At 42.5% G+C, this 18,842-nt stretch overlaps 1 protein-coding gene across 2 annotated transcripts in view; it reads left to right on the top strand.

Annotated features, from left to right (window-relative positions):
* The window catches only part of LOC137652152 (bis(5'-adenosyl)-triphosphatase enpp4-like), a 50,967-nt gene that overhangs the window by 29,382 nt on the left and 2,743 nt on the right, over nucleotides 1-18,842 (top strand). Inside the window, exons 7-8 of one of the 2 annotated variants that reach the window (XM_068385357.1) lie at nucleotides 7,875-7,921; nucleotides 17,817-17,928. In XM_068385357.1, coding sequence (XP_068241458.1) covers nucleotides 7,875-7,915 — 41 coding nt within the window. In that variant the 3' untranslated portion in view covers nucleotides 7,916-7,921; nucleotides 17,817-17,928. Of the gene's footprint in view, nucleotides 1-7,874; nucleotides 7,922-17,816; nucleotides 17,929-18,842 lie in introns of those variants that run through there. The other variant, XM_068385355.1, reaches the window with a different exon arrangement.

The raw sequence follows: 18,842 nt of genomic DNA, 5'->3' as shown, positions 1-18,842 counted from the left end.
ATCATGTAGCTGTCAACTCTGTTGCCCGACAGAAATCTACGGTCGTGATACGCCAGCGATCGCTATACAGGTGGGGGTGTACACAACAGCGCCATCTGTGAGCAGGTACTCAAGTACGTCTTGTCAACAAGAACTCAATTTTCTCCTCGGTCCACTGGTTCTCTATGGGGAGGAAGGGCGGGTCCTTAAATTCATGATCATCGGGTAAGTATATTCAAAAATTTATTTTACTAAGGAAAATAACATTTTTCAATATTAATCTTACCCGATGATCATGTAGCTGATTCACACCCAGGGTGGTGGGTGGAGACCAGCATACATGTTAACAAAGAAGCTAAGTATCCCGTATTTCATTTTATTAGTTATTCAAAAATAACATAAAATAAATAAGTACCTGGTAAGGAAGACGACTTGAACCATTACTCTGCCTTTATTAAGTACGTCTTCCTTACTGAGCGTAGCGGTCCTCTTAGGATGCTGAACGACTCTTAGGTGCTGAGGTATAAAGGGCTGCAACCCATACTAAAGGACCTCATCACAACCTCTAACCTCGGCGCTTCTCAAGAAAGAATTGACCACCCGCCAAATCAACAAGGATGCGGAAGGCTTCTTAGCCGACCGTACAACCCATAAAAAGTATTCAAGAGAAAGGTAAAAAGGTTATGGGATTATGGGAATGTAGTGGCTGAGCCCTCACCTACTACTGCACTCGCTGCTACGAATGGTCCCAGGGTGTAGCAGTTCTCGTAAAGAGACTGGACATCTTTGAGATAGAATGATGCGAACACTGACTTGCTTCTCCAATAGGTTGCATCCATAACACTCTGCAGAGAACGGTTCTGTTTGAAGGCCACTGAAGTAGCCACAGCTCTCACTTCATGTGTCCTTACCTTCAGCAAAGCAAGGTCTTCTTCCTTCAGATGAGAATGTGCTTCCCTAATCAGAAGCCTGATGTAGTAAGAAACTGAGTTCTTAGACATTGGAAGAGAAGGCTTCTTGATAGCACACCATAAGGCTTCTGATTGTCCTCGTAAAGGTTTTGACCTTTTTAGATAGTACCTAAGAGCTCTAACTGGGCAAAGTACTCTCTCCAGTTCGTTCCCCACCAAGTTGGACAGGCTTGGGATCTCGAACGACTTAGGCCAAGGACGTGAAGGAAACTCGTTTTTAGCAAAAAACCGAGCTGCAAGGAACATGTAGCCGTTTCAGATGTGAAAACTATGTTCCTGCTGAAGGCGTGGATCTCACTTACTCTTTTAGCTGTTGCCAAGCACACGAGGAAAAGAGTTTTTAATGTGAGGTCCTTAAAAGAGGCTGATTGGAGAGGTTCAAATCTTGATGACATAAGGAACCTTAGGACCACGTCTAGATTCCAGCCTGGAGTGGACAACCGACGTTCCTTTGAGGTCTCAAAAGACCTAAGGAGGTCCTGTAGATCTTTGTTGGTGGAAAGATCCAAGCCTCTGTGGCGGAAAACCACTGCCAACATACTTCTGTAACCCTTGATCGTAGGAGCTGAAAGGGATCTTACGTCCCTTAGATGTAACAGGAAGTCAGCAATCTGGGTTACAGTGGTACTGGTTGAGGAAACTGCATTGGCCTTGCACCAGCTTCGGAAGACTTCCCATTTAGACTGATAGACTCTGAGAGTGGATGTCCTCCTTGCTCTGGCAATCGCTCTGGCTGCCTCCTTCGAAAAGCCTCTAGCTCTTGAGAGTCTTTCGATAGTCTGAAGGCAGTCAGACGAAGAGCGTGGAGGTTTGGGTGTACCTTCTTTACGTGAGGTTGACGTAGAAGGTCCACTCTTAGAGGAAGAGTCCTGGGAATGTCGACCAGCCATTGCAGTACCTCTGTGAACCATTCTCTCGCGGGCCAGAGGGGAGCAACCAACGTCAGCCGTGTCCCTTTGTGAGAGGCGAACTTCTGAAGTACCCTGTTGACAATCTTGAACGGCGGGAATGCATACAGGTCGAGATGGGACCAATCCAGCAGAAAAGCATCCACGTGAACTGCTGCTGGGTCTGGAATCGGAGAACAATACAACGGGAGCCTCTAGGTCATCGAGGTAGCGAACAGATCTATGGTTGGCTGACCCCACAGGGCCCAAAGTCTGCTGCAAACATTCTTGTGAAGGGTCCACTCTGTGGGGATGACCTGACCCTTCCGGCTGAGGCGATCTGCCATGACATTCATATCGCCCTGAATGAACCTCGTTACCAGCGTGAGCTTTCGATCTTTTGACCAGATGAGGAGGTCCCTTGCGATCTCGAACAACTTCCTCGAATGAGTCCCTCCCTGCTTGGAGATGTAAGCCAAGGCTGTGGTGTTGTCGGAGTTCACCTCCACCACCTTGTTTAGCTGGAGGGACTTGAAGTTTATCAAGGCCAGATGAACCGCCAACAACTCCTTGCAATTGATGTGAAGTGTCCTTTGCTCCTGATTCCATGTTCCCGAGCATTCCTGTCCGTCCAATGTCGCACCCCAGCCCGTGTCTGATGCGTCCGAGAAGAGACGGCGGTCGGGGTTCTGAACAGCCAAAGGTAGACCTTCCTTGAGAAGAAAGCTGTTCTTCCACCACGTTAGAGTAGACCTCATCTCTTCGGAAACAGGAACTGAGACCTTCTCTAGCGTCATGTCCTTTATCCAGTGAGCAGCTAGATGATACTGAAGGGGGCGAAGGTGGAGTCTCCCTAACTCGATGAACAGGGCCAGCGATGAAAGTGTCCCTGTTAGACTCATCCACTGCCTGACTGAGCATTGGTTCCTTCTCAGCATGCTCTGGATGCATTCTAGGGCTTGGTTGATCCTTGGGGCCGACGGAAAAGCCCGAAAAGCTCGACTCTGAATCTCCATACCCAGGTAGACAATGGTCTGGGATGGGACAGCTGGGACTTCTCTAAATTGACCAGGAGGCCCAGTTCCTTGGTCAGATCCATAGTCCATCTGAGATTCTCCAGACAGCGACGACTTGTGGGAGCTCTTAAAAGCCAGTCGTCTGACGGAGCCGGACACAAGATCATGGTACTGCTGCACAGTCTGTGAACTGTCAACCATGGGGAAGCGAGGAAGTACAGCGACAACCCGAAACTGTCTAGACTGTCTGGGTAGTACAGACAACTCCTTATCGGGTTGCTGAGGTTGCCGCACTGCGTCACAACAAGTCACCTCTGCTGGTTGTTGAACGTCTTCCTAGTGACACACTGACTCCGTAAAAAAATCCTCTATCAAGGACTAAGCTTGGACTGCAAGTCTTGCAACAAAGCTCAAGGTCTATGGGAGCAGGTGTGGCAACAGACAGGGTTAGCGACTGAAGCGGAACCATTTACCCTCCCTGGAAGCATGTTATACTTAAATAAAAGTCCATAGGAGGCTAAGCAGCTTAAGGCTCCTCTCCAAATGACAGAGTCCTCAAGGGAATATCAGAAGGAGGGAGAACAGCACTTTCTCATCTACAGGAACCATATCCGAGAAAAGCTAAGTTCTCTCAGTGAGGGTTTCACTGGTGCAAAAGCAGCAGACCAGAAGGCAACGTTATGAAACTGCTTGACAGTCTGTGAACTGTCAAAAACTGAACTGTCAACCACAACAGGAGCGTGAGGACATACAGCACTGGTGTATAAGTAGCAGACCAGAAGGCAACGTCATGTAACTGCATGACAGTTTGTGAGTTGGAAACAACCAAAGTTGTGTGGGGAAGCCTCAACTCCTGCCTGTGCATGGGTGGAGGAGCTCTCACAACAAGAGTGTGAGAGCAGGAAGCCATGCCGGGCGCACAACCGTGGGAGGTGTAGGCCCACGGGTGCATCGTCAACCTTCTCCGCAGTCGGAGTGTGGGAGCTGGCAACAACAAAAGCAGAGTGCTGGTGCGTGGGAGGGGCTGCGGTGGGTTGAGGAGCATGCGGTATGGTATGCAGAGCATGCTGTAAGGTATGCAGAGCATGCTGTAAGGTATGCAGAGCATGCTGTAAGGTATGCAGAGCATGCTGTAAGGAATGCAGAGCATGCTGTAAGGTATGCAGAGCATGCTGTAAGGTATGCAGAGCATGCTGTAAGGTATGCAGAGCATGCTGTAAGGTATGCAGAGCATGCTGTAAGGTATGCAGAGCATGCTGCATGGGCTGCGGAGAAAGCCGCATAGTGCTGGAACCCGGCAGCTCTACAGAACCTTCCCACTGCTGATGCGGTAGCTCACGCATGTTAGCAGATGGTGCAGCAAGAACATGCGTCTGGCAGGGTGGACTGCGCATCGGTGGTGGAGCTCTCACAGGTGGAGGGTGGGAGCAGGCAGCCGCAGTATCTGCTGAGCGCACAACCTCGGCGGGTTGTAGGTTAACAGGCTGCATTGTCAACCTTCCAGCATGATACTCCTGCATGAAGGAGCAAGCTGAGACTGTATAGTCTGCAGCATGGACCACTAGGGTCTATGAAAGACAACAACAAACGGAGCTACTGTCCGTTGTGACTGAGGGTCTAAAACAGCTGGTGCGGCAACAGACGGAGTTACTGCCTGTTGCGGTACCACCTAGCCTCTCTTAGGAGGTGTGCAGTTGTCGTACTGCAGCGAGTCCGAACTGACCCAGTGGCTACACCTAGGCCGTTGGACTTGCGCGGAAGGGACCGACTTGCACTTAAAAGCTACAAGATTTGGTCCATGGTTTCTGCGAGAAACCACTTCCGCAGACGAGGAATAAATGGGCTCTCTCGTCTTTGTGTGGGTGGGGTGATCACGTCGGCAACGTGTGTAGATACACCCGAAACCACAGAGGGAAACGTCTGTTCGTTGATCAAGGCCTGAGGAACCCATAAGTCCTTCGACATTACTTCTCCCCTGGGCTTGGGAGCTTGTAAGAGGTATCGGACTAGGTGAACAACTGGCACGAACAGACGAACCCTCGAACGCAACACTGTAACACTTTGCGCATATCACTTTTGATTTTCTGTTTGCACTTATTTCACTGAACTCGAAACTTTAAGTGGTTTGTACTTGAAACACGCAATCCTATCCTTCATTAAAAGGTAGTAATTGCGAAAACAGTATTACAATGTAACAGAAAAACATAATGAAAGATAAAGAATTCAGTGGCTGGAAAAGAGACTAAACACTAGATCAAATAAACTATGTTTAAAATCTCTCACCGCATAAAGCCTGGGAACAAGAATAAAACTCTAGAAACGTTTTACCTTCTTCCCCTATATCGACTAGGGAGAAGAGCAAAAAAAAAAAAACGAGAACAACGTTACCCGGTTGAACGAAACGTTTATCCTCCTCTCTCTCCCTCCATCTCTATCTCTCTCTCTCTCTCTCTCTCTTGACTTAGAACCTGAGAGATGAGCCCAATTATATATATCGTTAAAACATATTATTTGTTAAAGGAAAAAAACTGAAAGGTTTCCCAAATAAAAAGTTCCTTTATGGAATTAAAACCATTTAAGCTAAGAAAGAATGAACGAAACGCTAGAATCGGTTTACTCTTACTGCAACGTGAAACCGTGAAATACTCTCTCTCTATCGTAACGATAGAGCGCAAGTTGAACGTTCTGAACGTCAACAACTGCGGAGACTAAACAAAACGTTAGTTCAACTTTGAAAACAGTACGAGACTTATCAAAGAAATTCTTTCAAAAACATTAAAATTAAAATAGCATAAATTCTTAACAGGAAAAACGATATGACGAGCTCAATGTTAATTAACTTCGGTTCCAAGTAAGGACCGCCTACTATTAGGAAAGGTCGCATATAAACAAACATAAAAAAATAATTCTTATAAGTTTATAATAAAAGGAAAGTTAATCGAAGAGGCCTATAAATGGCGGGGAGATATAAAATAAAAAATGAAAGAGAGTCTATACTCTCTTCGACACCAACACTTCCGTCTAAGGGAAGGGTCGGCCATTTAAAAGTGAAAGAGAGTCCATACTCTCTTCGTCACCATAATTAAATCAAATTAATTCCAAAAGCTTGCTAAGCTAATGATAAAGCTTCCTGAATAGCGAAGGCTAAACTCTAGAGCAAATACATCACCAAATCGTGAACAATAACTCCAGAATCAACAGCGTATCCAAGTAGGTCTAGCCGGAGGCACGACAGAGGAAAAATTGAGTTCTTGTTGACAAGAAGTACTTGAGTACCTGCTCACAGATGGCGCTGTTGTGTACACCCCCACCTGTATAGCGATCGCTGGCGTATCCCGACCGTAGATTTCTGTCGGGCAACAGAGTTGACAGCTACATGATCATCGGGTAAGATTAATATTGAAAAATTCAAATTACTTTAAGATAAATTTCATTTTAGACTATTAACAATGTGGGTCAAAAATATTTTTTAAATGTGTCACATTATGAATTTCAGAAATGCTAAGCACTTTTTTTTAAGTACAGTGTTACTGTACTCCTTTTCCGGAAATAATTCCACAAAGCTGCTTGAAAGTACAGTATACTGAATATATTTTTTTTAAATATCCAATTTTTATTAATGTTAATTTGATCAATCTGTTGTAGATTCTAAAAATTACTCATTACTGTATTTAATTTTTATACAAAGAATACAGTGCTTAAGCATTAAACATTTGAGAAATAAAACAATAAACAAATAAAATAAATGAAGATTTAACTTTGCTTGTAGTGAGGATAGTTGATGGCCATAGTATATTGCACAGCTAGATCAGATGTGTGCACCATGTCAGACTTAGTAATAATTTATTTCCTATTTTGTCAAGGTTTTAATAACTTTACATTTTGGTTTATCACTATTGCTAACCTTTTTAAGGCCCTTCCACGCGAGGGGCAAATGCACGGTGGGCAAACACTGTTACCAATTTCCTTGTATGGGTGACGATCACGAGTGTAAATGATGTCATAAGACGAGGAAACAACAGGTAAACTATCGAAGTGCCCGTGACCGTTATTGAGGCACTGGATAGGCGCCTGACTATTGTCAGACGCAACTCTGACTACACTCTACCCGCTGCCTGGCCAATGTCATACATTCGCTTGCCTGTGCCTACTGACTGCCTTGGAATGTTTGATATGGTAACACTGTTTCAAAGCGTAAGAATCACGGGCAAATCAGTGCCCTCCCTGCATTTGCCCTCCGTGTGGAAGGGCCTCTTAGAGTCCATGAATAACAAAAAACAAAAATAGCAAAAAATCCACAAAGTTTGCAGTAATGTTTTACAAGTGCACTGGGTGACAAATATGAGCAAACTGAGTTTACACTTCTGTAAAAAAAAATTTTAGCAGCTTCAGGTAGCTGAATTTTAACATTTCCAACAAATAGTGATTGTTATTTGAATACAGAAGATTTGTGTGCTGACATTATTTTTCTCAAATACTTGAAGAATTTGATAACCGGGATTTCTTTGAAATTCAAACCAATGATTCTTTTACACTATTTAGACTTAAAACACTAGCCAGCTGATAGTTTTGCGGCTATCTGGAAGATCAATATAAATGTTCACTCACACAGTATCACTTAGTATCACTTTTGTTATTGCAGCAGATGTCTTTTGTGAATGGGGATATATTATATAAAATTCAGTCTCATCAGGATGTAATATGAAAAACCAGTATACCAAAATGTAAGATGGTTTTGCTACTGTTAAAAGATAATTTTGGTTGAAAGATCCTGTTTGCTGAGGAAATGACATGAGATAGTGATTCCTGTGCAGTAATTTTCAGGGTGTATTACACACTACAGGATCTTTTACGCACTATAATGGCTTTTAAATTCATGGGTAAAACACTAGTATTCATGAAAGTAAGAAAGATCAGTTTTCAAAACATACTTTTTGTAGCTTTCTGTCAATTTTTCTTGAACTTATTTTTCCTTGCAAGTACTCCATATTAACTTTTGAATCTTTGCTTTTTGTGGTCAGGACTTGCTACCGTTTACTTCTCGATTCATCACTGTCGGTAATTGCAGGTATATATCATGTTGGTAATGAGTGCACATAACACTCAATATATTTTAAGTTTCTCAAGATTTCCTCTTTTCACTAACGACTGCATGGCTTATTTTATTTATGGTAATTTTAGTAACAGAGTTGTACATTTCTTTTCATTTCCTTCTTTAGTATTAACTTGCATGTGTTGTGAGAGTTGTTATAATTTTCCTAATTTATTTAGGTTATGTGTAAATTAACCAGTATTTTGTTGTAATAGAAAGACATACATTACTTTGTCATATGAAGTACATGGTAATTTTAATAGTTTAAATTTCTTTATGTAAAGATATTTCTTGGAGTATAATGCTATAATCATTGTAGTATTAACATAGCTCTTTGTAAAAGTAAAATAGTATAGCTTCAAGCCACATTACATCTAGTTTAGCTATAATTGCTGATTATGAAAAGGAAATAGAAAATTTTTACTGTAATTATTTAATTTTCTTTCATTTCTCCTAATTTCTTACTAACTTGGATTAAGTTTTGATAGAACTAGGAATCTTTATACTTTTTTTTCATTTGTTGGTTGTATGTTTGATGAAATTATTTCTTCCTAACCTACTGGAATACCATTTCAAATGGTCACCTAGGTGACTTTCAGTGACTTGACTACTGATAGCCCACCATCAAGCAGTGCAGATCACACACTTATTTATTGTAATGCTACACCTATTTAATAATCCTTGCCAGGACGTTTCCACTTGTTTTAAGTGGAATTTGCTGTGTACCTTTTTACAGCTTAAAGTCTTTGCTCTATTATTTTGAATGGTTATTTCAATGTTTTTTCCTGCATTTTAGTACGAGGAAGTTAATAAGTTTTGTTCTTACTCTAATACAAACCAGTTTTTAAATTACCTCTGCCAACGAGGTTGGAATGAGGTTATGTTTTACCCCCCGTTTGTTTATTTGTTTGTTTGTGAACAGCTCCCTGGTCACAATTTTAATTGTAGAGTAATGAAACTTGCAGGGATTAACTGTTAGGTAAAAAAACTGGGAATGATTAAATTTTGGAAGGTTAAGCAAAATGTCCAATTCACGTAATATAATCAGCCATAAGTTTGGACATTGTTGTCACAAACTTCAAACTTGGTTCATATTTGAGTGTATGAAAATACACTCCAATTAATACATGTTAAGGTCAAAGGTTAAGGTCGAGAAATAAGCAACAGCGGCGGAATTCTGCGGACTACTGAGTGCCCCTCTAGTTGGAGTATGATTCCAGCGGAGCTGGAAACTGACGTTGAAATTTGACGAGATAGTAATATTTGCTGGCAGTTTAGACGGTCCAAATACTTTGCATGAGCTTATTCCTCCTTGAGTGGATAAAGCTATGCCTTCCCTGCAGAGCACAAATCTGTTTTTACTAATATTCTTTCTGCAGGGCAGAGATTTGCCAGTTAGCTATTCAGGGCATGTTTAGTACCTGTTTCCGACAAGTTAGTTAATATTTCTCACTCCTCTTTAAAGGAGGAATTTGGAACTTGTGATTTGAAAGGGCACGGAAAAAACAAAGGAAGTGATTCAGTTATTGAAACTGTTGTGCCAAACTCTGTGTATGTCAACAACTTTCTTCTGATGGTAAGGACTTGAATAATAGAAAAGAACTAATGGTACCGATACTTATAGAAAATTTTGATACAAGCATACTAGTCCCTCAGGGCATGTTGTTTACTGTACTTCAAAGAAAGGACTGATCTACTGTTCTGTATAGAGATATTTTAACTTGGATACATTAACTGGTGGTATAAAGAATGTCTGGTGTACAACCAAGTGTAAGTGTTGTTCCACCAAAAAAATGACATAGTACTGACCTAAAATAATGAGAGTAATAGTATATAATACATTTTTCTTAAAATGGAACATACAGTATTATTATCGGATCATTATCTAAGATGGGTAGATTTTTTTCATTGCCTATCCATTGCTAAACTATGCAATTCACTTGTGAAAAAAAAAACTTCAGAACAGCTGCAATTACTTTGGTAATTGATTGGTACTTTGGTGTCCTTCGCAGGTCGAGGGCATCTCTGGAGCTGCCCTGGTCAGATCTTGCTTGTTTGGCCCTGGATCAAGTTGACGATCAGATCTGTGGATCTGAGAAATCTTTCGCTTCTAGTTGGTCAAACACTTGTACTCTCGAGGCAGAAAAGGTTCTGTGTGCCAGAGAAAGCTGCGTCATCATCTTTTTAGAATGACCCGTCAGTGCACACACTGAAGGGGGGGACTTCTTGGACAGACTCAAGTCGGGAGGCACGGCCTTCCTGGCCACTGGTCATCAGCCATGGACTTCCTTCAACCAGTCTCATGTTTTGACCAGTGGTGGTACTAAAGTACTTTGGAAAGTCAATGTGGTTGTCGTTGGAGAAGTAAAAGTCTCATGTTGTCCGGTGGGAAGGCATTGACCTTTCTGGCATACCAATCAGCAAACCACTAGGCCAAGTACTTTGTTTAAAAGATGAGGGATGCATTGTTGTCCCAATTCTCAAAACAAGTTGGTTCAAAGGTAGCTCTGACACTCCGGAACACTTCAGTGTGGATGGCCATATCTCTCCTTCTAAGCAGTCACATGCAGGCGTCGGTGGAGAAATAGAGACCTGCTACGCAAGTCTCCCTGATACAGTGTGCAGTCTCCTTCAAGAGCCCTGGTCCTTCAAAGGGATCCGTGACTAAACACTCAGATTCAGTCATGCCTGCTGGATCTGATGCAAGGAAGGCCTCTGGGGCTTTTCCTCGACCCCGAAAAGAACTGCTTGCAACCTCTTTTATCCGCTGCAGAGCCTGTGCATGCACAAGCCTTTTCCAAGCCACTTAACCAGGTTCTTCCAGGAAGTGGGCTGGTGGGAAGAGGGAAAAACTGATGTCAGCAAATATTCTAGCTAAGAAAGATTAAAGTAATCGTGTATTATTCCATAATTATGCCTTGTATATATTTCTTTTCCTTAGTTTACATTTTCTATGAACTGTGTTCTTTTTCATATACTTACCAGTAGTTGCATACCTCTTCTTTCAAAATATAGCTATGTGACTGCTGGCTAAGTCTAAAAAAAAAAAACATTATGAAAATGTCTAATCTTTTATATTCATACTCGGTAATCACATAGCTATATCTTGTAACCAAAGATGCAGGACTACTGCGAGTGTGTAAAGAGAACATTTTATCATGAAAATGTCTCATATTTCAACAACATAAGGGTAATTTTTCAATATTTAACTTAGCCGGTGATTATAATAGCTGCAACTCTGTTGCTCGACAGAAAACTCTAAGGTAAAATTCGCCAGCGATCGCTACACAGGTTGCGGGTGTGCCCAACAGCGCCATCTGTCGTCCAGATACCCAGTACTCAATGTAAACAAAGAACTCAATTTTCTCTCTGTCGAGCTATCGACAAGACGTACTTACTCGCTGTTGCTAAACTGGAGTTTTTTCACAACTAATTGGTGAAGTACTTTATTCTAGTTTTGAGCTTTCGCTATGCAGGTGTTTTATCTTCATCTTAAATCTTGAATTCGTTTTGGATAGATTTAATTATGGTGACAAAGAGAGTATGGGCTTTCTTTCACTTTTAAATGGCCGACCCTTCCCTTAGACGGAAGTGTGTTTAGGCTTTTAGTAATTATATCACGTTATAGATTTTCCTCTATATATTTTATATCTCTCCGCCTTTATTAGGCCTCTTCGATTAACTTTCCATTTATTATAAACATATAAAAATAATTTTAATGTTTTGTTTATATAGACCTTTCCTGAGAGTAGGCGGTCCTAACTTGGAAACCGAAGTTAATCAACGTTGAGCCCTTTATATCGTAATTAGCTTTTAAAGAGCTAAGGATTTAAAACTTTTTAAATGTAATATTTTATGAAAGAATTTCTTTGATAGTCTTCGTACTGTTTTCAAAGATGAACTAACGTTTAGTTTATTTATGCTACGCAGTTGTTGACGTTCAGGACGTTCAACATGCGCTCTATCGTTACGATAGAGAGAGAGTGTATCACGGTTTCACTTTGCAATAAGAGTAAATCGATTCTGACGTTTTGTTCATTCTTTCTTAGCTTAAATGTTTTAAATTCTATTTTAAAGGAACTTTTTATTTGAAAAACATTTCAGTTTTTTCCTTTAGTCAAATAACATGTTTTTTTGACAAAATATAATTGGGCTCTTCTCTTAGGTGCGAAATCAAGAGAGAAAGAGAGAGAGAGATAGAGACGGAGGGAGAGAGAGGAGAGAAAACGTTCCGTTCAAGCGGGTAACGTTGTTCTCGTGTTACTCTCGTCCCTAGTAGCTGTAAGGGGAGGAAGGATAAAACGTTTTAGTTTTTTATTCTCGTCCCCAGGCTATGTGCGGTGAGAGATTGAAAATGTAGTTATATGAACTAGTGTTTAGTCTCTTTCCCAGCCACTGATTTTTTTTATCTTAAAATATGTTTTCTGTTTTTGCTGGTATTAATGTTGCATTATACGACTGATTTCGCAATTACTACCTTTTAATGAAGGGTAGAATTGCGTGTTTCAGGTAGAAATCAGTAAAAGTTTCGATTTCAGTGAAATAAGTGCAAAACAGAAAATCGAAGTGATAAAGTGATATGCGCAAAGTGTTACAGTGTTGCGTCCGAGGGTTCGTCTGTTCGTGCCTGTCGTTCACCTAGTCCGGGACCTCTTACATGCTCCCAAGCCCAGGGGAGAAGTAATGTCAAACGACTTATGGGTTCGAGAGGCCTTGACCAACGAACAGACGTTTTCCCTCTATGGTATCGGGTGTATCTTACCAAGATCTCCCCTACCATAAAACGAGAGAGACGTTGTTTCTCCTCGTCATCCGAAGGCTTTTTGCATAAGAAACCTGTCACAAGGTTTCGAAGCCCTTAAGCGAAAGTCAGTCCTTTCAGGGCAGGTCCAGCGTCCTAGTTACAACCATTAGGACAGCTCTGACCCTATGCAGTCATCGGATAACTGCTCGCCGCCTAACAAAAGCGTAACACAGACTCCGAGAGTCTTTTTTTGTAGGCAAAGTGTTGCGGTCACAGACGTTACCCTCGTCTCTTACCACAACCATTTCCGTTGATCCTTAATGGGTTGTATGGCAAGACATGCAGTATATGCTTGCCTCCCTTATGGAAGACTATTCTGCCGATTAGTCCGTTGAGTCTAGCCGTTTATCTCATCGATATCCTGGCTTTCAGCCAACCTAACGTTCCTTTGTGCTTACTGTTGACGTTGGCGTAGCTTAGTCACGTCAGTCAGGTTGTTTAGAACCACACTCGATGCGGTCTCGTGTGGTTTTTCAGCCGCATTTGGACGTTAGGCCACTTGCTGATGCTCCTGTTGACGTTCAAGACGTTCACTAACAATCGGAGTTGACTTGTTTTGACGCTGTGCGTCAACCTCCGCATTCTAGAGTTGTTTTGACTGCTCAGTCTAGGCAGTCAAAGCAGTCTCGAGTGGACGCTGTGCGTCCTCACGCACCTGTTGTGGTTGACAGTTCAGTTGTTGACCGTTCACAGACTGTCAAGCAGTTACATGACGTTGCGTTCTGGTCCGCTACTAATGCACCAGTGAGTGTGGACTCTGCTTGTAAAGCATTGCCACCACGGTAGGTCTCTCCCTTGCTTGAGACTCAGCTTTTATCGGACAAGGTTCCTGTAGATGAGGAAGTTGCTGTTCCCCCTCCTACTGATATTCCCTTGAGGACTCTGTCAGATGGAGAGGAGCCTAAAGCTGCTTAGCCTCCTATGGACTTTAATTAAATCATGATGATTTTTTTTAAGGATCTTTGTCCGGATTTTTTTGTAACTGCTGCTCCTCGTTCGCCTAAACGTCAGAGCTTACACTAGGCCTAGCTACTTCGAAGCCGTTGTTTTTAAGCTAGTGCTCTCTCGCTCTCCTAGAGAGCTTTACGTTGGCTAGGCGACTGGTTTTTCACCAGGAGGAGTTTGGGGGATACAGCCTTTGCTTTCCCTTCTTTTAAACTGGTTTATAGAGCGAGAGTCTGATATGACACGAGAGAAGTTCTCGGCTTGGGAGTTCATGCCTCTGCCCAGATAGACTTCTCAATTCTCATAGACTCTCCCTGGCGCCTGGCCAGGAGACACTCCAAGTTGTTTGCAGGTCAACTTCACAGCTGTTTTCGAGCCTTTGAAGTTTTGCTGTACTATTATGTCACGCATAACAAGGCTTTCAGGGATGGTAAACGGTACCGCCTCAGTCGCTAACCCCGTCTGTTGCCACACCTGCTCCCGTAGACCCTAAATGGGCTTTGCTGCAAGACATGCAGTCCAAGCTTGCGTCCTTGATTGAGGACTTTAATGCGGAGAAGGTTGCTACCGAACCTTCTGGCCAACAACCTTCCAACCGGTCGGTTGTGCGCCCTGTTGACGCTGAGGTAACCTACTCGCGTCTGCCAGTTGAGGTGGTTCCTCCACCGATGCGACCCAGTGTGGGTTGCCAGCCGCACGTTGACGTTAAGCGACGCTCGGAGGTGGTTGTTGACGTTCAGGACGTTCAACAACCAGCAGAGGTGACTTGTTTTGACGCAGTGCGTCAACCTCAGTAACCCGGTAGGGTGTTGACTGCACAACCCAGATGGTCTAGACAGTCTCGGGTTGACGCTGTGCTTCCTCGCGCACCCATGGTTGTTGACAGTTCACAGACTGTGCAGCAGTTCCATGATATTGCGTCCGGCTCCGTCACGCATGCACCAGTGCGACCGGACTCAGCGAGCCAGACGTTGCCCACTCCGTTGCCGTTTCCTCATCAGTTTTCGGATGAGGAACCCTCTGATGAGGACGTTGCTGAACAACAAGACGATCAGCCCCCAGAATAGATCAAGCCCTGCTATCCATCCAGAAGATGCTGAAGAAGGAACGCTGCTCAGTCAGGCTGTGGATGAGTCTGGTAGGGACGCTGTCATCCGTGGAACAATTTGTGTCACTAGGAAGATTACACCTCCGTCCTCTTCAATACCATCTAGCTTTTCACTGGAAAAAGGACAAGACGCTAGAAGCGGTCTCGATCCCGGTTTCCGAAAAGATAAAGTCTTGTCTGACTTGGTGGAAGGACAATATCAACCTAAGAGAGGGTCTTCCCCTGGCTGTTCAGACTCCCAATCACGTTCTCTTCTCGGACGCATCGGACGTGGGCTGGGGCGCGACACTAGACGGTCGGGAATGCTCAGGACTGTGGAACTTGAGTCAGAGGAGCATGCATATCAACTGCAAGGAGCTGTTGGCAGTACATCTGGCCTTGAAAAGCTTCAAGTCTCTCCTTCGAGGCAAAGTGGTGGAAGTTAACTCGGACATCACCACGGCCTTGGCGTACATCTCCAAACAAGGAGGTACCCACTCACTGACGTTGTACGAGATCACAAGGGACCTGCTCATCTGGTCAAAAGGTCAAGACATCTCCCTAATAACGAGGTTCATCCAAGGCGACTTGAACGTCATAGCAGATTGTCTCAGTCGGAAAGGGCAAGTAATTCCAACCGAATGGACCCTCCACAAGGATGTGTGCAAGAGACTTTGGGCCACTTGGGGTAAAACCATCCATAGATCTCTTTGCAACCTCGCTGACCAAGAGGCTTCCAATCTATTGCTCTCCAGTCCCGGACCCAGCAGCAATACATATAGATGCTTTTCTCCTAGATTGGTCACATCTGGATCTCTACGCATTCCCACCGTTCAAGATTGTCAACAAGGTACTGCAGAAGTTCGCCTCTCACAAAGGGACAAGGTTGACGTTAGTTGCTTCCCTCTGGCCCGCGAGAGAATGGTTCACCGAGATACTTCGATGGTTAGTAGACGTTCCCAGTAGTCTTCCTCTAAGGGTAGACCTTCTACGTCAGCCACACGTAAAGAAGGTACTCCAAAGCCTCCACGCTCTTCGTCTGACTGCCTTCAGTCTATCGAAAGACTCTCGAGAGCTAGAGGCTTTTCGAAGGAAGCAGCCAGTGCGATTGCTAGAGCAAGGAGAGCTTCTTCCATTAGAGTCTACCAATCGAAGTGGGAAGTCTTCCGAGACTGGTGCAAGTCAGTTTCTGTATCCTCGACCAGTACCTCTGTAGCTCAAATAGCTGTTTTTCTCTTATACCTGAGAAAAGGACGATCCCTTTCAGCTCCCACTATCAAGGGCTACAGAAGCATGTTGGCATCGGTCTTCCGGCATAGAGGCTTAGATCTTTCCAAACATAAAGATCTGCAAGACATCCTTAAGTCTTTTGAGACCACCAAGGAGCGTCGTTTGGCTACCCCTGGATGGAATTTAGACGTGGTACTAAGATTCTTCATATCAGACAGGTTGGAGCCGTTACAATCAGCCTCCCTGAAAGATCTCACTCTTAAGACTCTTTTCCTGGTATGCTTAGCCTTGGCTAAAAGAGTCAGTGAGATTCATGCCTTCAGCAAGAACATAGGATTTTCGTCAGAAAAAGCCACTTGTTCGCTACAACTTGGTTTTCTAGCCAAAAATGAGCTGCCTTCTCGGCCTTGGCCTAAATCTTTCGATATCCCCAGCTTATCGGAGATCGTAGGCAATGAACTAGAAAGAGTCTTATGCCCTGTTAGAGCTCTTAAGTTCTATTTAAAGCGTACTAAACCTTTACAAGGCCAATCTGAAGCTTTATGGTGTTCAGTTAAGAAACCATCCTTGCCTTTGTCAAAGAATGCTTGGTCAGACTTTATCAGATTGTTACAGTAATACGAGAAGCTCATTCACATCTGAGTGAGGAAGACCGAACTTTGCTTAAGGTGAAGACGCACGAAGTTAGAGTTGTAACAACTTACGTGGCCTTTAAGCAAAATATATCTCTGCAAAGTATAATGGACGCAACCTATTGGAGAAGCAAGTCAGTGTTCGCGTCATTTTACTTGAAAGATGTCCAGTCTCTTTACAAGAACTGCTACACACTGGGACCATTCGTAGCAGCGAGTGCAGTAGTGGGTGAGGGCTCAACCACTACAATTCCCTAATTCCATACACTTTTAATCTTTCTCTTGAAATGTTTTTATTGTTGTTTTTTGGGTTGTCCGGAAGGCTAAGAAGCCTTTCGCATCCTGGTTGATTTGGCGGGTGGTCAAAGTCACTTCTTGAGAAGTGCCTAGATTAGGGGTTTTGATGAGGTCCTGTTGTATGGGTTGCAACCCTTGATACTTCAGATCCTAGGGGTCGATCAGCATCCTGAGAGGATCGCGAGGCTCCGTAAGGAAGACGTACTTAAAAAGGCAGAGTAATTGTTCAAGTCGACTTCCTTACCAGGTACCTATTTATTTTGTTTTTGTTATTTTGATAACTTCTAAAATGAAATAAAAATTCTTAGCTCATAATAATGTAAACATATAGTGCTGGTCTCTACCCACCCCCCTGGGTGTGAATCAGCTATTATAATCACCGGCTAAGTTAAATATTGAAAAATGTTATTTTGATAATAAAATAAATTTTTGAATATACTTACCCGGTGATTATAAATTAAAGGACCCTCCCTTCCTCCCCAATAGAGACGCAGTGGAACGAGGAGAAAATTGAGCTCTTTGTTTACATTGAGTACTGGGTATCTGGACGACAGATGGCGCTGTTGGGCACACCCGCAACCTGTGTAGCGATCGCTGGCGAATTTTACCTTAGAGTTTTCTGTCGAGCAACAGAGTTGCAGCTATTATAATCACCGGGTAAGTATATTCAAAAATTTATTTTATTATCAAAATAACATATTAACCAATAATTCTGTACACTTAGATGCTTGTTACATAGCTTCGGAGATTTGAACACATTTCAATACTGCAACACACTTCTCAGCCGATTGTAGTCTTCAAATTGTAAATAAGAAGTGGTCACAGGCAAACCTCAGTTATGTTTATTGCATTATACAAAGTCTTCTTTAATAACAGGCTGTTTAGTTGGATTGATCGGAGCCATTGGAATTGTTGCGTGCGTACTTTCAAAGCGAGATTCTGGACGACGTGTATCGGCAGATGCGCTTATCAATGGCTATGTTCATAGGTGAGTTTAGTATTCATTAACGGTCAATGAATCTTTTTAGAAACTTTTGATTTAATCTCATTCTATTACTAATGATTTGATGTACAGTAGTCTGATAACTTATTTGATGACAAAAGAAAAAAGATACACGTGTATATCATGGAATATGTTAAACCCTATGTAGTATTAATTTTTCATTTCTAAATGAAGCATTATAACTCAAACATACATGAAATTTCCCTATAACGCTAAGTTAGCTAGTGTCATCCTGTTTTTTTTTTTTCCGACCGTAATTTTCACTGCTGCGTTGTTCCATGAAGTTATTGGGCAGGGACAAAGTATATAGCTGAACCTATTTAATGTTCTCTTGTTATGATATCTTTAAAGTGCACATTTGGGTTAACTAATAAGAAAATTAATACTGTATATTAAACTACCAAATCAGTATGATGTAAGGGTTGATCGGGAAGGGAGGGTGAAAATAGCAACAAGGGCACCACATATGCTTAGTCAAGCATGAATGGGTTCAGTGACGCATGAAAGTAGTTTTTTAGTGAAAGAACGAGGAAAGAAATATATTGCATATATATTGTGTTACACAATTTGTTGTTATGAAGTCTATATTACATAAAGTTAATACTGCAAATCATAAAAATGTTTGACATCAATCTTTATGCATCTCATAGGTATTCTGTAAGTTTTTATTTATTTTCCTTTGAAAAGAAAGTCTATAATCCATATACAGTAAATGCATAAATATTTTTCAAATTTTAAGATTTAATGGAGATATACAGTACAGTATAAACCATTCTCTTGCTTGAATATCCACATTAAGCTACGGTAATGAAAGATTTTCTTGAATGTCTGTGGTATTTTTCTTTTCATGTCTACATCCTCTGCAAAAGTACATGCCTCAGTAATCTCTGTGTAATGCA

This window comes from Palaemon carinicauda, chromosome 13 (assembly GCF_036898095.1).
Source record: "Palaemon carinicauda isolate YSFRI2023 chromosome 13, ASM3689809v2, whole genome shotgun sequence".
Lineage (NCBI taxonomy): Eukaryota > Metazoa > Arthropoda > Malacostraca > Decapoda > Palaemonidae > Palaemon > Palaemon carinicauda.
The sequence above is the reverse complement of the archived record's forward strand: the minus strand, read 5'-3'. Positions and strand labels throughout refer to the sequence as shown.